A 25,545-nucleotide genomic window follows, 5' to 3' on the forward strand; every position below is an offset into this window, starting at 1 on the left:
ACCCGAGCCAGGAAGAAACACATGATAAAACACCTTGTTTCCTTCAAGCCTCATACTTCTCCTGATCAGATAAGGATAGAAAAACCAATAGTAGAGAGGGCTTTGTTTTCCAAGGTATATCCCTCACACTGTCATACTCAGGCCTCTGTTAGCCCTTTGCTCCATGGGTAATTTTTTTCTTTCTTCATTTCCCATCATATCACTAGTTTTGAGAGTTACATTGACATATCACTTATTCAATACCCCAGGAGACATGAGTGTAAATATTAGTTGGTGCAAAAGTAATTGCAGTTTTTGCCGTCAAAAGTAATGGCAAAACTGCAATTACTTTTGCACCAACCTCATAAATATATGAATGAATAAATGGCTTATCTCCCTACCTTAATGATTTCTAGTCCCAAGAATTCCTTGACACTTTCTTGTGAATTTGCTGAAAGAATTGAATTTTCATTCCACTCCTTCTGAAAATAGCTCCACTTCCTCTGCCATTTTTCTTCAATAGTATCTTACATAGTTTGGCCCAACTCTTGGCAGGTAGAAATTGAGGTGTAGATATTAATGAGGAGAAACTTGGTAAAAGTGGAGAAAAGAAAAAGAACTAGTCTTGATCCTTCCAGTTTCTAACTCCAGTCCTGATTACATTAGATTCATGGCTCAGAGTGTAATTTAATTTATCTTCAGTCTGATTCTTCCCTCTTTACTTGTAACTCTCCACAGAGAAATACTGTTAGCTCAATGACCTGGGAAAATCACTCAGTGTTGATGGAATTTGTGTTCCTGGCCTATCCTTCCTGCCCAGAACTGCGTATTCTGTCCTTCATTGGGGTCAGCCTTGTTTATGGATTGATCATCACTGGGAACATCCTCGTTGTAGTGTCTATTCACACAGAAGCCCGTCTATGCACACCCATGTACTATTTCCTGGGCAGCCTTTCTGGGATTGAAATATGCTACACTGCAGTGGTGGTGCCCCATATCCTGGCCAACACCCTACAGTCAGAGAAGACCATCACCCTCCTGGGCTGTGCCACCCAGATGACTTTCTTCATTGCACTGGGCAGTGCTGATTGCTTCCTCTTGGCTGTCATGGCCTATGACCGCTATGTGGCCATTTGCCACCCCTTACAGTACCCTCTCCTCATGACATTGACTCTTTGTGTCCACTTGGTTGTGGCATCAGTTGTCAGTGGTCTGTTCTTGTCCTTACAACTGGTAGCCTTCATCTTCTCTCTGCCATTCTGCCAGACTCGGGACATTGAGCACTTCTTTTGTGATGTGCCACCAGTCATGCATCTTGTTTGTGCTCAGAGTCATATTCATGAGCAGTCAGTGCTGGTGGCAGCCATACTAGCCATTGCTGTGCCTTTCTTCCTCATCACCACCTCCTACACCTTCATAGTGGCTGCTGTGCTCAAGATCCGCTCGGCTGCTGGCCGCCACCGGGCCTTCTCCACCTGCTCTTCCCACCTCACTGTGGTGCTGCTACAGTATGGCTGTTGTGCCTTCATGTACCTGCGCCCCAGCTCCAGCTACCACCCCAAGCAAGATCAGTTCATCTCACTGGTGTACACATTGGGAACCCCACTGCTCAACCCACTCATCTATGCCCTGAGGAACAGTGAGATGAAAGGGGCCATAGGGAGAGTTCTTACCAGGAACTGCCTTTCCCAGAACAGCTAGGAAAGATGAGGAGACAACCTATCAGGCAAGTAGTTGGTTCTAGCCCACCAAATCTCTATGAAACTGAAATTTCTATTATTTGGTGTTAAAACTCATCTAAAAGATGGTATAAATTATATGGATATTGTTTAAGTGTGCCAAAGATTTTTAAATGTTTCTACAATTTGACTCAGTAATTTCTCTTCTCAAAAATGAGCATAAAGTGATATAAAGTGGCAAGTATAATACTTTGTCCAGTTACCAACTGCGAAGAGATAGCTCCCTCAATAGATTTTAACTAAAATATATTTTTAAAAGATTATCTGTAGTGATTATGGGTAAGGAAACCAATAAAATGTGGAATGGAACTAACATGCTAGCATCTCAGCCCTAGACTTAAAAGGTGTGCCATAGAAGAAGGATGCAACATTATCAGAGTCCAGTGACAGCTAGATCTAAGGAGATAAACCACTTGGTAGAAACTGTGGCGTCAGAAATAAAAAGAAACTATGGCCGAACTATGGCCATGCAAGGAAGAGACAGGGAGGTAAATACCCCAGAGTCTCTCTGCTCAAAATCTTCCATTTCTTGCCCTGTCTCCACTGGCCAAGCTCAACTGGCCACAACTGGGGAGGGGAGACTGGCTGAATCAGTCCACAGAAGTCAGTCTCCTAGGGCACAGGGAAAGGCAGACAAAAACCTTGAGAACTAGTGTCAAACAGAGAACAATCAGAACAAAGGTTGTTTAACGTAGTATCATATATAAAAATGAAAATAGGCTGGGTGTGGTGGCTCATGCCTGTAATCCCAGCATTTTGGGAGGCTGAGGTGGGCAGATCATGAGGTTAAGAGTTTGAGACCAGCCCGGCCAACATGGTGAAACCCCATCTCTACTAAAAATGGAAAAATTAGCCTGGTGTGGTGGCACGTGCCTGTAATTGCAGCTACTCGGGAGGCTGAGGCAGGAGAACCGCTTGAACCTGGGAGGTGGAGGTTGTTGTGAGCTGAGATCGTGTCATTGCACTCCAGCCTGGGTGATAGAGTGAGACTCCCTTGGTCTCAAAAAAAAAAAAAAAGAAAAGAAAAGAAATTAACCTACTTTTCCTATAATAAGGTATTGGTTAAACAATTACTATATAAAAAGATATTATTTAACCTCAAATTTATATTTTCAAATACTAGTTGTTAGTAATAGATAACATTAAGTGCTTCCTGTGTGCCAGAAATATATATTCTATCAATCTTCAAAAAGCTCATTAAGACTATTATCTCTGTTTTTTAGATAAATGGGAGAGTTCTCAGAAAACAGACCCAGACAGTGAAGCCAATACAATAGTTTCTACTTACCCACAGGTTTACTTTCCACAGTTGCAGTTACTCATGGTCAATGCAATATAAAAATATTAAATAGAAAATTCCAGAAATGAACAATTCATAAGTTTTAAATTGTTTCCTGTTCTGAGTAAAGTGATGAAATCCCAAGCCATCCTGCTCTATCCTACCTGGGAATGAATCGTCCCTCCCTTTGTCCAGCGTATCCACACTGTATACACTACCCATCTGCTACTATATATTGTGTTCAGTACTATCCACAGCTTCAGGCATCTACTGTGGGGGTCGTGGACTGTATCCCCCTTGGACAAACCCAGACAATGTATCATCTTAATCATTATCATTAGGCTCTGTTGCTCCTCCCAAAACTGCAGGGAAGCTGTGTTGCTTGAGGCACCAAGTGAAAGGCAGGGGAACAGAGGTGGTGTGGTCAGAGATGATGTCAAAAATAACAGAGTCAAGATCATAGGGATTTACAGGTCAAAGTAAGAACTTTGATTTTACTCTAAGTAAGATTCAAAGACACTGAAAGGATTTGAGCAGAGGAATAGCACTATGAGGCTTACATGTTAAATGAACCACTCTGCCTGCAAAGTAGAAAATATAGTATTTTAGAGGAATATTGAATCAGAATCTTTTTACACATCTATTGTAACAATCTAGGCAAGTATAGACAGCCTACCTTTCCTCAGGTTCCATATTGTGCATCCAACCAATCTCAAATTGAAATGTAAAAAAGAGAGATAACATACAAAATGAGAAAATATACTTGCAAACTTACACAAAAGTTACAACTGAACAAGCAGAACTCAAATATAAAATCGAAGGGAAAGTACTGGAGCCTAGCAGAGAACTCAGGGGAAGAAGCTGGAGCACAGAAAAAGATGGGAACCAGAGGCTGGCAAGAGATAAGCTAGGAACACCAAGGGAGTTAGTATTTCATTGAAAGGGTAGTTGGGAATGTTTTAGCTCCCCTTTCCTCTGCAGCAGACCACCAATATCTAAACTGTCAGAGAACTCTTCTGCCCTCATGAATTGGGGGAAATATTTGCAAATTATGCATCTGATAAAAGACTAATATCCAGAATCAACAAGGAACTGAAACAACTAAACAAGAAAACAAATAACACCATAAAACATAGGCAAAGGACATAAACAGACATTTTTCAAAAAACATATACAAATGGCCAAGAAGCATATGAAAAAAAATGCTCAACATGATTAATCATCAGAGAATGCCATTTAAAACCACAATGAGATACTATCTTCAATTGGCCAGAATAGCTATTATTAAAAAGTCAAAAATAACATGTTGGTGAGGATGCAGAGAAAAGGGGACACTCATACACTGTTGGTGGGAATGTAAATTAGTTCAACCTATATGAAAAGCAGTTTGGAGATTTCTCAAAGAACAAAAAATAGATCTACCATTTGAACTAGCAATTCCACTACTGTGTATATCCTCAAAGGAAAAGAAATCATTATATCAAAAAGACACTTGCACTTGTATGTCTATTGCAGCAGTGTTCACAATAGCAAAGATAGGGACTCAGTATAAGTGTCCATCCATGGGTGACTGGATAAAGAAAATATGGCATACGTATATCATGGAATACTACTCAATCATTAAAAAAATAAAATCATGTCTTTTGCACCAACATGGATGCAACTGGAGGCCATTGTCTTAAGTTGAATTACTCAGAAATAAAAAGTCAAATGCTGCATGTTCTCACTTGTAAGTGGAAGCTAAACGATGTGTACATATGGACATAGTCCATATAGAATGGAATAATAGACATTGGAGACTTAGAAAGGTGGGAGGGTGAGAAGAGAGTAAAGGATGAGAAATTACCTAAATGATCAACTATATATGACAGACCTATAGCTAGTATCATACTGAGTGAAAAAAACTCAAAGCTGTCCCTCTAAGATCTAGAATGAGGATGCCCACTTACACCACTGTTATTCAACATAGTACTAGAAGTCCTAGCTAGAGCACTCAGACAAGAGAATGATATAAAGGGATACAAATTGGAATGTAAGAAGTCAAATTATCTTTGTTTGCAGATGACATAATTTTATGTTTGGATAAAAACCTAAAAACTCCACAAGAAAACCATTAGAACTGATAAACAAATTCATTAAAGTTGCAGGATACAGAATCAACATATAAATATCAGTAACATTTCCATATGTCGACAGTGAACAATCTGAAAAAGAAATTTTGAAAGTAATCCCACTTACAATAGCCACAAATAAAATTAAATACCTAGGTATTAACTTATTGAAATAAGTGAAAGATTTCTATAATAAAAACTATGAAACACTGATAAAAAAATGGACAAGGACAACAAAAAGTGGAAAAATATTCCATGTTCATGGATTGGAAGAATCAATATTATTAAAATGTTTATGCTACCTAACGCAATCGACAGATTCAATGCAATCCCCATGAAAATACCAATAACATTCCCCACAGAAATAGAAAAAAAAAATTTTTTTTAATTATATGGAACCACAAAAGACCCAGAATAGCCAAAGCTTTTCTAAGCAAAAAACTGGAGTAATTACATTAGCTGAATTCAAATTATACTATACAGCTATAGTAACCAAAACAGCGTGGTACTGGCATAAAAACAGACACAGAGATCAATGGAACAAAATAGAGAACCCAGAAACAAATCTACACACCTACAGTGAACTCATTTTCAACAAAGGTGCCAAGAATATACACTGGGGAAAAGACAGACTCTTCAATAAATGGTGTTGGGACAACTAGACAGCCATATGCGGAAGAATGAAACTCTTAACTGTCAACATATTCAAAAATCAAATCAAAATGGATTAAAGACCTCGTACTATGAAACTACTGCAAGAAAACATTGGGGAAATTCTTCAGGACATTGGTCTGGGAAAAATTTCTTAAGCAGTACCTCACAAGCAAAGGCACCCAAAGCAAAAATGGATAAATGGGATCACATCAAGTTAAAAAGCTTCTGCATGGCAAATAATACAGTCAACAAAGTGAAGAAACAACCCATAGACTGGAAGAAAATATTTGCGAACTACCCATCTGACAATGGATTAATAACCAGAATATATAAGAAGCTCAAACAACTCTATAGGGAAAAAAATCTAATAATCCAATTTTAAAAATGGGTAAAAGATTTGAATAGACATTTCTCAAAAGAAGACATACAAATGGCAAACATGCATATGAAAAGATGTTCAAATAATTCATCATCAGAAAAATGCAAATCAAAACAACGAGGTATCATCTCACCCCAGTTAAAATGACTTATATCCAAAAGACAGTCAGTAACAAATGCTGGTGAGGATGTGGAGAAAAGGGAACTCTAGTACACTGTTGGTGGGAAAGTAAATTAGTACAACCACCTATGGAGAACAGTTTGGAGTTTCCTCAAAAACTAAAAATTGAGCTACCACATGGTCCAGAAATCCAGAAATTTTCAACAAACGTGCCGAGAATATACACTGGGGAAAAGACAGACTCTTCAATAAATGGTGTTGGGACAACTAGATAGCCATATGCAGAAGAATGAAACCCTTAATTCAAGAGAAAGAAAATCAATATATCAAAGAGATATCTGCACTCCTATGTTTATTGCAGGAGTGTTTATAATAGCTAAGATTTAGATGCAACCTAAGTGCCCATAAATGGATTAATGGATTAAAAAAATATGGTACATATACACAATAGGGTACTATTCAGCCACAAAAAAAGAATGAGATCCAGTCATTTCCAACCTATATAGAACTGGAGATCATTATGTTAAGTGAAATAAGTCAGGCACAGGAATACAGACATTGCATGTTCTCACTTATGTGCTGGATCTAGAAACCAAAACAATTGACCTCACAGACGTCGAGAGGAGAAGGATGGTTACCAGAGGCTAGTAAGTATAGTGGGGGGTTGAGGTGGGGAGGTAGAGATCATTAAGGGGTACAACAAAAAGTTAGAAACAATGAATAAGACCTACTGTTTGATAGTACAACAGGGTGTCCATAATCAATAATAACCTCATTGTACATTTTGAATAACTTATAAAGTGTGATTGGATTATTTACAACTCAAAGGATGAATGCTTGAGGAGATGGACACCCTATTCTCCAAGATGGGCTTATTTCACATTGCATGCCTGTTTCAAAATCTCAAGTACCCTATAGATATGTACACCTACCACGTACCCACAAAAAGTAATTTTGGAAGACACATGCTAATACCACACCATTTTATATAAGAGACCTAAGCATCAGCAGATGTTGATATCTTCAGTGTTTAATGGAACTAATCCACCAGGCACACTGAGGGATGACTCTAATTATATTCTGGATGTATTTTGAAGGTAAATCGAGTACAATTTTATACAGACTATATATGGGGCATGAGTAAAACAGCAGAGTCAAGTGTAACTCTAAAACATTTTTTGATCTAAGAAAGTAGAATGAGATGTCACTTACTAAAATGAAAAATCATGTGAGAAAATCAAATATAGTGGAGAAATTTAAGAATTATGTTTTGGGTATGTTGCATTTGAAAAAACTTTTAAGTATTTAGCTCAAGAGTTCAGAAGAAAGGTTATAACTACCAACAAAATTTAGAAATCATTAGCATATAGATGGCATTTTAAATTCCCTCTCTTCATTTTTATCCTCTCAATATTCTTTGCTAGACTCTCATTATTGTTCTGACACCCAAATGTTGATATGCACCAGGGCTCAGTTCTTGATCCTTTTTTTCTTTGTCTTTACTAACACCTTAAAGTAACTTCATTTGGTACCATGGTTTGTAATATATTTAAAATGATTGAAAGGGCCTCATGTAGATTAATTAATCAAAAAATCAACAATGTTATTAGCTATGACCTCTGCCTTAGAATCACTGACCACAGCAGGCTTCATGCTACTGAGCTTGAAACAATTTGTCTTTGCAATTACTGTGGAACATGCTTGATTATGCATTTTGAACTTGCCATTACTAATTCTACTGAATGAAGCTAGAGTTTTATCAAGAGATTTAGAGAAAAGCAAAACACATCTAAATATAGGCTTTTTGTGCGCTTAACTGCCTTTACTTATATATGTACTCAGAACCAAATAATCCCTTCTGGTTAAGTAGTTAAGGTAGTTAAGTAGTAAAGGTAGTAATCACTCTTTGGAATGATCATTGCCATGAACATAAAGGGCAAGCTATACTCACACACATGGATTTTGGATATTTTGGGCCTTTATGGATAAATTCGATGTACTTATTTTGGCTTCAGTAGAGACCATTTTACATGCTATGGCCTCTGCCTGGAAACACCCTTCTCACCATCTGTGTGGCTTGTCATCTCTCAGATTATAGTCTAATATGGTCTCAGAGAGGTCTTCCTTGAACACCCTTACTTAAAGTAGCATTATTTCCTGTCATAGCCATCACATCACTTTCTCATTCTTATTCCCCCAATGCTCTTACCTTATTCCACTTTTTATATTTAGTGATCACCGTCTAACACACTGTTAAATATTATTGCTATTATTATTTATTACTTATTGTCTGTCTTCCCCCTGTAAAACTGTAATCACAAGGAGGGCAAAATTTAGTTCTATCTTGTACACTGGTGTATCCCAAGCATTGAGGATAGGAACTTGACTTTTAGTCAAAATTCATTAAATATTTTTCCCATGTTGAATAAAGATTTATTATTGATGATGAACATGAGACAGAAAAACTAAACATGGCTAAAATTTAATGGCAGCAGTGAAGAAAAAGTACATAATTTTAAGTATATGAGGTCTGCATGGAGGCGAAAAGAAAAAGAAACAAAACAATTTTAAAAATCACGGTTAGGCTAGCAGTTGAAGATACAGCTACGATTACCAAAAAGAAAGTTTTAAAAATTAGGAAAGTATCATCAAAAGGAAAACTTGATCAAGAACCAAAAATATGTAGGATACCAATAAATAAAGTCAAAGGTCAAAAATAATTGTGGAAAAATCCTTTATAAATGTTTTACATCTCAAGAAAAAGGTATGGTATAGAGTATTTTAGTTCTAGTGCTCACCATAAATTATTCTCAGAATGAAAAGCAACAGGTCAGCATTTAAATTCCAATACAAAGGTCTAACACCATCAAAGGCCTGAAAAATTATAAGAGGTGAATGCCTTTTCAAATGCACAAGCATTAACATAAAAACACACAGGTTGTGAAAGCTCAAATGAATATGGTGGTGTCAAATAAGTATGACACCACCCAGAGAAACCAACAAACTTCCAGCAATGGACCCAGAAGAACTGAGGATCTATGAAATAGTGTGACAGAGAATTTAAAATAATCCTCTAAATAAAGTTCAGAAAATCACAAGAAAATATGAATATGAAACTAAATAAAATTTGGAAAATAATTTAGAAAATAAGAGAAATTTGATTTAAAATATCAACAAGTTTAAAAATGGAGAATATTTTATGCTTATGGATAGAAAGAATCAACATCATTAAAATGGCCATATTGTCCAAAGCAATCTGTAGTTTCAATGCCATTCCTATTCAACTACCACTGACATTCTTTTCAGAACTAGGAAAACTATTTAAAAACATTCATGTTAAACAAAACAAAACAAAAAGCCTAAATAGGCAAGCAATCCTCAGCAAAAAGAACAAAGCTGGAGGCATCATACAACCAAACTTCAAACTGTACTACAGGGCTGTAATAACCAAAGCAGCATGGTACTCATACAGAAACAGACACATACACCAATGGAACACAATAGAGAACACAGAAATAGGGCTGCACATGTATAACTATCTGATCTTTAGCAAACCTGACAAAAACAAGCATTGGGGAAGTATTTCCTTTTTAATAAATGGTGCTGGGATAACAGGCTAGCCATATGCAGAAGATTGAAACTGGACCTCTTCCTGACACCAAATACAAAATTTAACTCAAGATGTATTAATGAGTTAAATGTAAAACCTAAACTATAAAAATCCTGGAAGACGACCTAAGCAATACCATTCTGGATATAGAAACAGACTAAACAGTGTAAGAGTTCATGACAAAGATGTGAAAAGCAATTGCAACAAAAGTAAAAAAAAAAAAAAAATGACAAACGGGATCTAATTAAACTGAAGAGCTTCTGCACAGAAATAGAAACTATCAACAGAGTAAACAGACAAACTACAGAATAGGAGAAAATATTCACAAACTATGTGTCCAACAAAAATCTAATATCAAGCATCCATAAGGAAGTTAAATTTACAAGAAAAAAAATAACCCCATTAAAAAGTGAGCAAAGGACACAAACAAGCACTTTCCCAAAGAAGACACATGTGAGCAACAATCAAATGAAAAAAGCTCAACATCACTGATCACTAGAGAAATGCAAATCAAACTACAATGAGATACCATCTCACACCAGTCACAATGCCTGTTATTTAAAAGTCAAAAGATAACAGATGTTGGTGAGGTCATAGAGAAAAATGAATGCGTATACACTGTTAGTGAAAGTGTAAGTTAGTTCAGCCATAGTGGAAGACAGCATGGTGATTCCTGAAAGACCCAAAGAGAGAAATACGATTTGATCAAGCAATTGTGTTACTGGGTATATACCCAAAGGAGCATAAAACATTCTATAATAAGGACACATGCATGCATCTGTTCATCACAGCACTATTCACAATAGCAAAGATATTGAATCACCTAAATGCCTATCAATGATAGACTGCATAAAGAAAATGTGGTACATATACACCATGGAATACTGTAAAGCCATACAAAACAATGAGATCATGTTCTTTGCAGGAATCTGGATGGAACTGGAGGCCATTATTCTTAGCCAAGTAACACAGGAACAAGAAAACCAAATACCACATGTTCTCACTTATGAGTGGGAGCTAATAATGAGAACACATGGACACACAGAGAAGAACAACACACACTGGGGAATTTGGGAGGGTGAAAGATGAAAGGAGGGAGAGGATCAGGAAAAACAACTAATGGGTACCAGGCTTAACACTTGGGTAATAAAACAATCTGTACAACAAACCTCCATGACACAAATTTACCTATGTAACAAACCTGCACATGTATGTACCCTGAACTTAAAATAAAAATAGATTTTAAAAAGTGGTTTACTTACCAAAATTACAATATTAGAGTGTCCTGAATTTGTCCGTTTTCTTTTACCGACAAGTTTTATACCTTCAGATGTTTACTTGTACATATTAGCAACCATTTCTTTCAGACTATAGAATTCTTTTTAGTATTTCTTATAAGACAGGTCTGGTGTTCATAAATTCCCTCAGCTTTTTTATTTATCTTTATTTTTCTGTCTTGTACACTATCTTTCCTTCAAGTTTGAAGGATAGCTATTCTGGGTCCAGCATTCTTGGTTGGCAGCTTTTTTTTTTTCCTTCAACAATTTGAATATAGCACCTTACTCTCTCCTGGCTTGCAGGGTTTCTACTGAAAAATCTGTTAAAAGTCTTATTGAGGCTCTGTTAATTGTGTTGATTGTTTCTTTCTTCTTGTTGCTTTGAGTATTGTCTTTGTCATTAATTTTCACTTGGATAATTACTGTCTGGGTAGAATTTGGTGAATTCTGAGCTTCTTGTTACTGGACGCTGTTGTCTTTCTCCAGATTTGGGAAGTTGTCAACCATAATTTTATTAAATGTGCTTTCAAGATCTTTTTCTCTCTCATTTTCTTTGGGAATTTCAGTTATGCAGAGGTTTGTTCACTTGGTGGTATCCCATAATTCTTGTAGACCTCCTTCACTTTTTAAAATTCTTTTTCTTTCTGATCTGCTGATTGGCTAATTTTATTTGTTCTGCCTTGAAGGTCATTAATTTTTTTCTTTGTTTCATCAAGTTTTTCATTTGCTATTGCATTCTTTATTTATAAGATTTCTACTTTCTTAATTTAACTTTTTAGTTCAAGGGTACATGTGCAAGTTTGTTACATAAGTAAATTTGTGTCATGGGGGTTTGCTGTACAGATTATTTCATCACACAGGCATTAAATCTAGTACCCATTAGGTATTTTTCCTGATACTCTCCCTCCTCCCACCCTCCTCTCACCAATAGACCCATATGTGTTCTCCTGTATGTCTTCATCATTTAGCTCCCACTTATAACTAAAAATATGTGGTATTTGGTTTTCTGTTCCTGCATTAGTTTTCTAAGGATAATGGCCTCCAGTTCCACCTGAGTTCCTGCAAAGAACATAATCTCATTCTTTTTTATGGCTGCATAGTATTCCATGGTGTATATATACCACATTTTCTTTATCACAAAACAAGTCTTAACAAATTTTACAAAATCAAAATCATGTCAAGTGTTTTTTCTAACTGTAATGGAATGCAGCTAAAAATCAATAACAAAAGGAAATCATATAGGAAATCAATAACAGTTGGAAATTATACAAATTCGTGTAAATTAAACATGTTCCTGCACAACAAATGGGTTAATGAAAAAATTAATAATGAAATTGAAAAACTCCTGAGACAAACAAAAATGGAAACACAATGTACTAAAACCTATGGAATACAACAAAAGCATGTAAGATGAAAGTTTATAGTAATGAACACCTACATCAAAAACTAGAAAGACTTTACATAAACAACCTAGTTATGCCTCAAGGAACTGAAAGAGAAAAAACAAAACAAACTCATAATTAGGAGAAAAAAAGAAATAAAGAGCAGAGCAGAAATCGGTGAAATTGAGACTTTAAAAAATATGAAAGATTAACAAAAGAAAAAGTTGTTTTTTTAAAAAGTAAACAAAATCAACAAATTTTTTAGCTAGACTAAAAAAAAGAAAGAAGACTCAAACAAAATCTAAGAAGAAAAAGAAACCATTACAACTGATACCATAGAAACACAAAGATCATTAGACTCTATTATGAACAACTATAACCAACAAATTGTAAAACCTAAAAGAAGAATAAATAAGGTCCTGGGCAAATTCAACCTACCAAGATTTAACCATAAAGAAACAGGAAATCTGAACATGTCAGGAATGTTATAAATAAATAAATAAATAACACATTAATGAGTAACAAGACTGAATCAGTAATAAAAAGTCCCCTGTCAGAGAAAAGCCTATGGCTAGATGGCTTCACTGCTCAATTCTACAGAACACTTAATGAAGAACTAATTACCAATCCTACTCAAACTATTCCAGAAAGTCAAAGAAGAAGGAATGCTTCCAAAATCACTCCATGAGGCCAGCATTGCCCTGACACAAAAACCAGGCAAGGAGACACACACACATACACAAAATATAAAACTACCGGCCAATATCCCTGATGAACATAGTTGTAAAAACCAACAAAATACTAGCGAACTGAATTCAAGAACACACTAAGATCATTTACTATGATCAAGTGAGAATCATCCCAGGAATGCAAAGATAGTTCAACCTACACAAATTCATAAATGTGATACATCACATTAACAGAATCAAGAACAAAACCATAAGATTATTTCAACAAACAATGAAAAAGCATTTGACAAAATTCAACATCCGTTCGTGATAAAAATACTAAACAACCTAAGTGTAGAAGGAACATACCTCAAAACAATGAAGGTTATATAAGACAAACCCATGCTAATATCATACTGAACAAGCAGAAACAAAGCTTTTCCTCTAACGTCTGGAGTAAGACAAAAATGCCTGCTTTCACCACTCCTCTTCAAAGTAATACTGGAAGTCCTAGCCAAAGCAATTAGGCAAAAGGATGAAATAAGGGGCATCCAAATTGGAAAGGAGGAATTCAGATTATCCTTATTTGAAGATGACCTTATCTTATATTTGGAAAAAACTAAGGATTCCACCAAAAAACTATTCGAACTGATAAATGAATTCAGTAAATTTGCAGGCTGCAAAATTAGCACACAAAAATCAGTAATATTTCTATTCATCAATAGCAAACACTCTGAAAAAGAAGTCAAGAAAGTAATTCCATATACGGTAGCTACCTTTAAAAAAATACCTAAGAATAAACTTAACCAAAGAAGTGAAAGATCTTATAATAAAAAATATAAAACGCTTTTCAGTCAGTCTGAGTGGTTCTTTGTATCATGTCTAGTGACTCCGTGGATTATAACAGAAAACATGGTGGCCCAAAGGAAATGGACCCAATGGTATCATCAACAGCAACTAAAATGAGATTGTTGATAACTTTGATAGTATGAATTTAAAGGAGTCTCTTTTGGGGGGAATCCATGTTCATGGTTTTGAGAAGCCTTCAGCTATTCAGCCCAGAGCTATTGTTCCCTGTATTAAAGATCCAAAACGTAATTCTGGCACTTGGAGACTATATGGGAGCAACTTGTCATGCCTGCATTGGTGGAACAAAGGTTCGAAATAAAATGCAAAAACTGCAGGCAGAAGCACCACATACTGTTGCTAGTACACCATGAAGAGTGTTTGATATGCTAAACGTAAGATATTTTTCTCCAAGATGGATCAAAATGTTTGTTTTGGATGATGCAGATAAAATGTTGAGCTGAGGCTTTAAGGATGAAATCTATGAGATTTTCCAAAAATTAAATAGAAGTATTCAGGTTGTGTTGCTTTCTGCCACAATGCCAACTGATGTGTTGGAAGTGATAAAAAATTCATGAGACATCCAATTTAAATTCTGGTGAAAAAGGAAGAAGGAATCAAACAGTTTTACATTAATGTTGAAAGAGAGGAATGGAGTTTGACTACACTTTGTGACTTGTATGAGACACTGACTATTATGCAGGCTGTCATTTTTCCCAATGCAAGGCACAAGGTGGACTGGCTGATTGAGAAAATGCATGCCAGAGACTTCCTAATTTCTGCGGTGACATGGATCAGAAGGAGACAGATGTTATCATGAGGGAATTCTGATCAGAGTCAAGTGGTGTTCTGATCACTACTGACTTGTTAGTTCATGAGACTGATGTGCAACACATGTCTTTGGTTATAAACTATGATGTAACGACCAATCATGAAAACTATATTCACAGAATTGGCAGAGGTGTGGCTATAAACTTTGTTACTGAAGAAGACAAAATAATTCTTTATGACATTGAGGCTTTCTACAGTAATACAGTGGAAGAAATTCCCATGAATGTGACTAACCTTATTTAATTCCTGGGATGAGAGAGTTTGGGATGCAGTGCTCACTGTTGCTGAGTAGGCAACCACAACATGCATTGTGCTTCTTTCTTTGAGAATATTTGAGTCTTATCTCAATGCTCATAATGGATCAGAAACACAGATTTTTATAGCAAGGTGACATTAATCATGAGCTCTTGTGAGGAGTCATTGGCTTTATCTTTTTTAGAATTAGACTATTAGGGTGGGTATAAAAGATGGTGTCTGTAAAAACTTTCTTTCTTAGAAACTTATTTCCTAGTTCTGCAGAAATGATTGTATTAAATGTTCTCTATCATTTAATAATATACTTGCAGACTAAAAGATATAAGTGTTGTTCAAAATCAGTAAATTATGTTAAACTAGCATATCTGCCTTTATTGTGTTTGTCATTAGCCTGAAAGGCCTTTAAAATTGACTTTTTAGAAAGCATTTGAATTCATTTTATCTGGTATTGCATTTATTCAATAAAGCATTTAATTAGTGCCAAGTGTGAACTGGACTCTGCTTCTAATCCCCAGCAAACAGTCATCCTAGGTTGGGCTTAATCCCCAGTAAAATTGCCATATTGCCCATGTCTTCATGAAGTTTGAATGTTAAATAAATTATATATTCACTTTTTAAAAAACTAAATACACTGATGAAGGAAATTGAAGAGGAAACAAAAAATGGAAACCTATCTCATGCTAATGGATGGGAAGATTAATATTGTCAAATGCCCATACTGCCCAAAATGATTTACAGATTCAGTATAATCCCCATCAAAATACCAATGACATTCTTCACAGAAATAGAAAAATAAATCTTAAATGTGTATGGAGGCAATAAAGGCCCTGAAGAGCCAAAGTAATCCTGAGCAAAAAGAACAATGTTGGTGCCATCACATTACCTGACGTCACAATATACTACAAAACTATAATGTTCAAAACAGGATGAGATTGACATAAAAACAAACACATAGACCAGTGGAGCAGAATAGAAAATCCAGAAATAAATCTATACATTTACATCCAACTTGTTTTTAACAAAGATGTCAAGATCCTACACTGGGGAAAGGATGCCCTTTCAATAAATGGTGCTAAGAAAACTGTATTTCCATATTCAAAATAATGAAACTAGGACTGTATCTCTCATCATTTTCAAAAATTAAATCAAAATGGATTAAATACTTAATGCAAGACCTGAAACTTTGAAACTACTAGAAGAAAACATTGGAGAAATGCTTCACAACATTGTTCTGGGTAAAGATTTTATGGAGACCTCAAAAGCACAGATAAAGCAAAAACAGATGAGATTACATCAAGCTAAAAAGCTTCTGCATGACAAAAAAAGACAATCAACTCAATAGAGTACCAGAATGCAAGAAAACATTTGCAAACTATACATCTGACAAGGGATTAATAACCAGAATATATATAAGCAACTTTAACAACTCAATAGCAAGAAAACATATAATCCAATGAAACAATGGCCAAATGATCTGAATAGACATTTCTCAGAAAAAAATATACTAATGGCCAACAAGTATATGCAAAAATGCTGAACAGCACTAATCATAGGGGAAATGCAAATCAAAACCGCAATGAGATATTATCTCACCCCAATTAAAATGGCTGTTATCAAAAAGAAAATATAACAGATGCTGGCAAGGATGGGGGAAAGGGGAACGCTAGTAAACCATTGGTAGAAATGTAGATTAGTACAGCCAAAGTGGAAGTTCCTCAAAAAAGTAAAAATAGAACTACCATATAATCCAGAAATCCCACTGCTGGGTGCACACCAAAAAAAAAAAAAAGTATATCAAAGACATATCTGCATTCCCATGTTTATTGCAGCACTATTCACGATAGCCAAGATATGGATTCAACTTAAGTGTTCATTAACGTATAAATATGTAAAGAAAATGTGACACATATACACAATGGGGTACTGTTCAACTATGAGAAGAGGAATGAAATCGTGTCATTTGCAGCAATATGGATGGAACTATGGAGGTTATTGTGTTAAGTGAAATAAGCCAGGCACACACACACAAAAATCCCACGTTCTCACTTATTTGTAGAACTAAAAAAGCCGATCTCATGAAGATAGAGAGTAGAATGATGATTACCAGAAACAAGGAAGAATATGAGGGAGGGGGCAATGAAAAGAGGTTCATTAACAGGTACAAAAATACGGCTAGTGAGAAGGAATAAGTCATGGGGTTTGAAAGCACAGTAGAATTACTATAGTTAACAAGTATTTATTTTATATTTCAAAATAGCTAAAAGAGAAGATTTGAAATATTTCCCAGCACTAAGAAATGATAAACACTTGAGGCAATGAATATCCTAATTACCCTGACTTGATCATTACACATTGTGTACATGCATCAAAATATCACATGTACTCTCTGAATATATATAATTATATACCAATTTAAAACTGGAATAAAATGCATAGTTCATAGAATATTAGAGATAGAAAGACCCATGGAGTCCATGTAATACCAAATTTCATATCACAAATGAAAAAGCCCATAAAAGAGCTTTCCTACTTGCCTGAGGTCAACAGTTACTAATGGCAGAGCCATGACTAGACCCTAGACCTCCAGATGCCTACCCTGCTGTTAAGTTAGTTCATTACACATTTCATGAGCTCAAGTTGCAATGAATGTCAGCCTTCAACAACTCACTGGTAAAATTTTTCTCGAATGCAACATCAGTAAGTCTCTGTTGGATACGGGAAAGGAATGAGAATACTCACTTGAAATCCCTAGACAACAATTTTCTACAGTGACCACAGAAAAGAGCTGCCTGGAAACCTTGCCTTAGTTGACTGAAATTTTTTCAAACATTTTCTCTAGTTGGGTTCAGTTTAAGAGGAACCCCTGGGGAAATTCTACCTCTTTGGAGATTCATTAACTTTAAAGAGATTTCATAAAGGATACTAAATAATCTGACTAAATTCGGCAAGACTGGACTCTGAGTAAATCTATCAGAATCCATTTTCTATCATTGAGAAGATACAGGACTTCTCACTCAGGACTCAAAGTGTGATTATTCCATAGTATCACTCTTCCAAAGGAGGTCCCTCTCACCCTACTCCATCCTTAACCCAAATTTCTAAGATGTGATTCTTCTTCTGAATATCAGCATACAAAGGAAACTTCCCCATTGTCATCTAAATACTATGAGGGTATCATATACTGTCTGCTTGTCATTTCCAGGAAATGCTGCACAACATGAAACTCATGGACCCTCACTCCATCATTCCCTGTAAGAAGATAGAATCTCTCCAGGAGAGCTCCTCTCATCATCTATTGCAGGAATTCTTAGCATCTCAGCAAAATGTTAACCAGCTCATAAGTGAATTTGCTTAGGTGGCTGATGGAATGAAGCAAATTTCAAAGTGGTAAGGAAACGCCTTAAAATACCTTTTTATTAGTATGATTTTGACTTTTTTTCTAAAAATAATAAAAACACAAATTTTATAATGCTTTGTAACTGGTTGATATACATCAATATTGAATTTTTGTGGACAACAAATTAATTATCAGAGTAAGGGTTACTATCCACTTTTAAAGATACAGGAAAGGGAACTCTGAGAAATGGTTGAATTTCCCAGCATCGCATGCCTAATAAATGTAAAGCAAGGATGGAATTCAAGTCTTTTCCTTTTCTATCAGTGTTCTTTCTGTGGGACAATCCTAAAGAACACGGCATGGAACTCTTTTTTTTCAAGCAACATCATTAAATCATAAACAGCTTCCTGGTGTTATGTGAAAAAAAATGTATTCTATGGTGAAATGGAGCTGGGAATTTCTTCAGGTAAAAGTAGGCTGGTTGCTTTCCATCAGGACTTCACAAAACATTGTGCTAATTGCATTGCTAATATCTGAGAAAAAGTGTGAATGTTTTCAGATTTGACACAGAAACTTTTATTTCTGGGGCATCATGAAAAATTTACATTCTAAGGAACACAATTTAGAAATGAGCTCCTCAGAGAATGTTTAAATTCTCTTACGCATTGTGTTCTCTTACAAAGCTGAAATTGGTAATCATGCCTCATAATTCTCTTAAATCCTTCCACATAGCTGAGCCCAAGACTTGAGTTCCTAACAGATACTCAATATTTGCCTGCTTGGTTAATTTATTAATAAGGTACTGTGGCCATAGAGTCAAGATGAGGAGAGGGTTTTCTGGAAGTTCATAGAAGAAGCACCTGTCACTGAGATGGCGAACGATGAAGATCAGGGAAAGGTGGCACTTGAACTGAGCTCCGAAGGAAGAGTAGAAACATGGAAGAGAACAAGGTCCAAGGTGAAGGGGGTAGATGATGCAGAGTCCTCGAGCAAGAGAGATCATGGCAAGAAACTGAAAATTGGTTAATAAACATAGGGCTGTGAGTGCAATAAGGAGAATGATAAAAGAATACCTACTAGAAATCGGGCAGTGCACTTAATGAGCTTTACTGTTAATCCTCACAATAACACTGTAGGGTAACTATATTATACTCTCTGTCAGTATAAACCTGAGATTCATGGAGATTCATAATTTTGTCCATAGTTCTAAAACCGGTAAATGACAAATCCAGGACTCACATTCTTGTTGAGAGATCAAATGTCTCCTAAATGTGTGATAAACTAGGAATGGCCCAGCGGTGAGTGCCGTTAGAGAAAATAACCTGGGTAAGAAAAATATTGAGGAGTTATTAAATTATTCTACAAATGGCATTGTCTCCCTTACTTGTGTGCATAGCACTAGACTAAGCTTGGGCATGTGTTTCCGCTACGCAGTCAGAATCATACTAATGTGCCCTTTCTGCATAGCTGTCTGCATGCTTTTAACTAAGTTCGATGTAGATGAAAAGGATATATTGAAGGCACATCTATGTGCTCTTCTCTCTGCTAACTAATGCAATAGAATCTGAAATCTGGCCTCAGGTATGCCTATACATAGCCACATGCTTCTGGACAAGGCTTAATCTTGGTGAGCCTGAGTTTTTGCATGAAAGACCTAAGGGGATAGAATTAAGTGTGACTTGAGTTCCCTTAAAGATGTACAGTTTCTATTTTATATATTTTTTCTAATTGAGCATGCATTTAACACATTTGACTGGGCTTTTCCGTGGTTCCATGGCTCACTGACATTTTCAAAAGTGCTTCATTTTTATATGTAAATATTTATGTATTAGTAGCACACATAGATTACAAATTACAATACTGCCCATCAGTCACTGAGAGATAACTGCTACCTACATGAGTTTCTCAATATTATCAAACATATTGGTTCAACGAGTATATCAATCGCTTAACTGCTGTGCTTCCCACCGCCTGTTTATCAACTGAATCCATCCCACCTAGGTTCTTCTTTGTTGCATGTAGTAAACAAAAATATAAAGACTGGACTGAGAAAGGTCCCAATTTGTGTGGAGCTAAAGCAATTAAATAGCCTATCTGGGTTATAGAAGGAGCCACTGAATATTGGCTTTGAAAGAAAGTTTAAAAGATATGAGATTTAACTTCAAATGAGTTCAAATATGATGAGGATACAGTGGTAAACAAGACAGATATCCTTGACTTTATGGAGCCCAAATATAACCCTGATTGAAATTTTTATCAAACAGGCATTGGCAGGAGTTCATTGTTTTAAGCATAAGCTGCCAGGGAAGCAATAAGGGCACCCAGAAATCAGTGAATTCTGTGAATGGTGAGGATGGCAAGGTTGAAAAGTTCTCTGATGACTTTGGGGAGGGTAACAGAATAATGAGAATAATAAATAGTGCTTATATATTTGCATAGACTTTTAGGTGATAAAATTTTGAATGCCTCATGTCATACGATAAGGTGATGCAGATCCAGAAGACAAATATATTTGCACTGAGTTCTTTTATGATTTTTTAATTTGACAAATGCAAAATAGTACACAGATTCCTCAAAATATTAAAATAGAACTACCATATGATCCAGCAATTCCACTACTGGGTATATATCCAAAGGAAATGAAATCAGAATTCCAAAAGATATCTGTACTCCTGTGTTCATTGCGGCATTATTCACAGTATCCAAGAAATGGAATTAACCCCTGGGTCCATCAACAGATGAATAGATAATGTAGTATATATGCACAGAGATCCGAAATGAAATAAAGAATGGGTCCAGGAAATATTTCTATTAAGAACTTTCAGGTGCCACCAACCCCTCACCCATTCGCCAGATAAAAATGTTGAAATAAATAAAAATGTCATATATTCCATTCATGCCAATGGACAGGTTACTTCAAGATGAATGGCCAAGAGAGTTGAAATTGCATGACAGAATCAATTAATTCTAGTTAAATACTTCAATAAGATGGAAATGTATACAAAGATTGTATCACACATCTGGAATGATTAACCTAAAAATAATGATAATACTTATTATTACATCTCATGAAAAGCTGGAAGGAAATGTGTGTTTCTACCACACAATAACATTAGCTTCTCACCAATTTCTATTTTGATCAAACTCCAGACTGCAGAATATAACTACCCAGTTACTTCACTGTATTTCATCTCACTGCATATCAAATGTCCTGCTATTAAGAAAAAAAGCAAATGTGTCATCCAAGTGTGAATATATGTCACAACTGATAATATTCAAGAAAATATATACAGCCTTTGAAAATAATTCCCAAAGGAGCTCCAGAAATGGTTTGAAGGTAAAATCATTAAAGTCCAAAGCCTTTGAAAGTGACCACTGGAAAGGAAAACACTAATTTGTAAGTATAAATTCTTATGTGTTTGGTTTTTAATAGATTATAGCCTCACATTGAACATGTGTGCTGATTTTTCCTTGCAATCACTCCACTGTGATATTTTAGTAGACATTGAGCTCTACCAATGCTACATGTTTTGCTTTATCAATGGCTTATGTTTTGCACCAAATATTGGCTGCTCCCATTTCGGTACAATATTGATCATTTGATGTTCATGTTTTAGTAAGATAGAATCATTTTTAAATGCCTTTCTGGATTAAAAATTATATTATTTGGTTTCGGGTTTTTTTTGTTGTTGTTTGGTTTGGTTGTTTTTTAGAGGGAGTCTCACTCTATTGCCAGGCTGAGTGCAGTGGTACGATCTTGGCTCACTGCAACCTCAGCCTCCCGGGTTCAAGCGATTCCCCTGCCTCAGCTTCGCAAGTAGCTAGGACTACAGGCACCACCATGCCCAGCTAATTTTTTGTATTTTAGTAGAGATGGGGTTTCACCATGTTGACCAGGCTGGTCTCCATCTCCTGACCTCCTGATCTGCCCACCTCAGCCTCCCAACGTGCTGGGATTACAGGCGTGAGCCACCACGCCGGCCTCTTATTTAGTTTTGACAATATATAATTACAACTTTTCTACTGAAATCTCACTTCCATTTTGTTCTTCTTTCTTTTCTGTCTTACTCTTCTTCTTATTTAAGCTCTAGCAGAGCAACTGTGAGATCTAGGAGGAGCCTCACTCTCCACTCTGGAAAAGATAAGAACTGAAGAGTAAATAAATACCCAAGAGAAACACATCACTACAAGAAAAGAGGCAGAAGTGCAGGTACATTCATTGAAACTATGTCTCAGAAATATTACATATTTGAAACATTTAATCTTCATAAATTTTTTTATAAGGATTGATATTCATATCCTCAATTATACATTAGGGAACCAAGGCTCATCAAATAATGTGGTCAATGCAAAAATTAAATTAGTAAGTGAAGAAACTGGGTTTCACACCCATATCTAACTACAAAATCCATATGACTGACACTACCATCCTTCCTTCCCGACACTAGTTCAGATACCAAAGGATAAAAGTAGAGTTTTAATTTATTATAGGATTGCAAAATTATGTATGTTCATTATAAAATTTGTGAAAACAGAAAGCCATAAGCAAAAAGATCCACTATCCCACCCACCTAGCAATACCCATTGTTAATATTTTGAAGTACGTTCTATTTTTTATGAATAATTATGTTTTTAATTAAACCATGATATAATGCTGTTTTATAATCTGCTTTTTTCCCAATCTGCTTTATTTTTCCGCAATGTCATTTTTAAACAATTACACACTGTTCCACAAAATTAATAGACTATAATTAATTTAAGCATTCTCCCATTATTGATATTTAGGTTGATATGATTTTTTACCATTGTAATGAAAATGGTGACAAACATTCTTGTCAATAGTTTTATGCTCATGTTTAGTTTTTAAGAATAAATTTGTAAAAGCAATATTGCTGAATCAAAGTGTATGCATTTTTTCAAGTTTTCACTGTGTTACCAAATTGTATTTCACAAATTTTTATAGCAGTTTATACTTTCACCAGCATATTTGGGAATACATCTCTCCTTGCAACTTTAACAACACAAGGAATTATCATTTTTCCATTGCTATTATTTGATAAACAGAAAACAGTATTCCATTTTGTTTAATTTTATATTTATTTGAATACTAACAAAACTTAATTTGTATATTTGTTTGCTTTTGCATGTTTCTTTTTTGAATTTCCATTATTTTTTTTCGGATAGGTTTTTTTATCTGAATTGTCACTTGCTATTCAATTTGCTTATTATGTTTTTGCCTACAAAACTTTAACATTTTTATTCTGTTGAAATATCAACATCTTTTTTGGACTCTGCCCTTTCCTCATTTGGTTATAAATGTTTATCTACCCTGAAATCTGAAAAAAGTTCATCTGCACTCTCTTCTAGTTTTCTTTTACTTTTTAAAATATTTGAAACCCAAGCCCATTAGAAATAAATTTTGAAACTTTTTTTTTTTTTTTTTTTGAGACAAAGTCTTGCTCTGTTGCCAGGCTGGAGTGCAGTGGCTAGATCTCGGCTCACTGCAACTTCCGCCTCCCAGGTTCAAGTGATTCTCCTGCCTCAGTCTCCCAAGTAGCTGGGATTACAGGTGTGTGCCACCACACCCAGCTAATTTTTGTATTTTTAGTAAAGACAGGGTTTCACAATGTTGGTCTGGATGGTCTTGATCACTTGACCTTGTGATCTGCCCGCCTCAGCCTCCCAAAGTGCTGGGATTACAGGCAAGAGCCACCGCGTCCGGCAAAACATTTAATTTTCATAAATTTTCTGTGAGGATCCATAATGTCTATGCATTAGGGAGTTAACTTCCAAAATGATTCCCTCATTGTCCTAATGCCATATTAGGAAACTGATCCTTTCTAATTGATTTGAAATAGTAAAAATATTTAATATACTTCCCATTGAATGAGTACTCTGTCCTGGGACTGTTCTAAGTACTTTCACAGAATAATTTGTTCAAGTCTCACAACAACCTGAGAAGGTAGATAAGTGTATTTTCAGGTCTATTTTACAGATAATGAAACTTATGCACATAGTAGATAGCGACAATATATAATAATAAAGTGATGAAGGCAAGAGACCCTGGAGCCAGTCTGCTTATGTTTAAATTCCCATTCCAACACCTACTATCTGTGTGATCTTGGGCAAGGTAGTTAACCTCTCTGTGCATCAACTTCTTCATCTGTAAAATAGTTATAAAAGCCCTTTTATAGAGGGCCATTATGAAATGAGTTAACAAATGTAAAGTGCACAGAATGATGCCTGACACAGGAAGTGCAATAGAACAGCTAGCCATTATTAGTGAGTTTTCCTATTCAATTATTCAGGATCTCTAGTGCTCTACAAGTACCACTTTGATTTATGATATGATAATATATAACATATTTTATAATTTAATTCTTGGTTACACATCTTAATGTCATGTGATACAAGTTTCACTCTGTTGTTTCACTCTTTTCAACTTTTTTTGTATTTTTACTTTTTGCTTTTCTAGGGATTTTGATAGGATTTGCATGGAATCCACACATTATTTCAGAGTCAATTAATGTCAAAATATTGAGTTTTTCCACCCAGGCATGTATGTGCAAAGTTTAGTAGTTTTCTTCAAATCATCCTACTTGTTATTTATTGTTTCATCACTGGTGTGTTATTTGCCATTTATTCATTCATTAATTTTGGTTGTTTTGGGAGAGGACATTTTCTAACAGTACCATTGGTTTTAAAAAACAAAGGAAGAATACCCTGTGATTCAAATCCTAAATGACATAATTACCTTAATGATTTTACTTTGACTTAAATCATACAAATGGACATTTATGCATCAACCTTTTGATATAGAGTCAAGAGCCTTACACTGAGTTTGTATTACCTGAAGTCAAAAGCTTTCTTGTCTGGATCATGTATTAATTCCTGTTTTAGCTTTTTTAACATAAAGTGAGAATTAGACTCATATCAAATATGAATGTAAAATTATTCAAAATGTTATTACTTTCCCTCCTACCCTATTATAATGGTCTGGCTCACACCTTATTCCACAGCAACTATTAGCAACTTGTAATTATCAAATATTTCTCAAGCATTTAATTAATTTTCATTA

At 35.4% G+C, this 25,545-nt stretch overlaps 1 protein-coding gene, 1 long non-coding RNA gene and 1 pseudogene across 2 annotated transcripts in view; all 3 read left to right on the plus strand.

Annotated features, from left to right (window-relative positions):
• The window catches only part of LOC144334211 (uncharacterized), a 91,987-nt gene extending 73,522 nt beyond the window's left edge, over window positions 1–18,465 (plus strand). The window contains exon 5 of the long non-coding RNA XR_013403803.1: window positions 18,333–18,465. This is a non-coding gene — a long non-coding RNA (uncharacterized LOC144334211). The remainder of the gene's footprint in view (window positions 1–18,332) is intronic.
• Window positions 375–1,829, plus strand: OR10W1 (olfactory receptor family 10 subfamily W member 1). The gene has a single exon (XM_001093683.4). It carries the CDS (start codon window positions 736–738, stop codon window positions 1,678–1,680), a length of 945 nt encoding a protein of 314 aa, XP_001093683.1. The 5' UTR covers window positions 375–735; the 3' UTR covers window positions 1,681–1,829.
• Window positions 14,077–15,323, plus strand: LOC100429756 (eukaryotic initiation factor 4A-II pseudogene; annotated as a pseudogene).
• Window positions 18,466–25,545: the final 7,080 nt, after the last annotated feature.

The sequence above is a fragment of the Macaca mulatta genome, chromosome 14 (genome assembly GCF_049350105.2).
Source record: "Macaca mulatta isolate MMU2019108-1 chromosome 14, T2T-MMU8v2.0, whole genome shotgun sequence".
NCBI lineage: Eukaryota > Metazoa > Chordata > Mammalia > Primates > Cercopithecidae > Macaca > Macaca mulatta.

Excerpts from the sequence above, each read along its gene's own strand:
- OR10W1 (XM_001093683.4), top strand. The coding sequence starts at position 736 with ATGACCTGGGAAAATCACTCAGTGTTGATGGAATTTGTGTTCCTGGCC.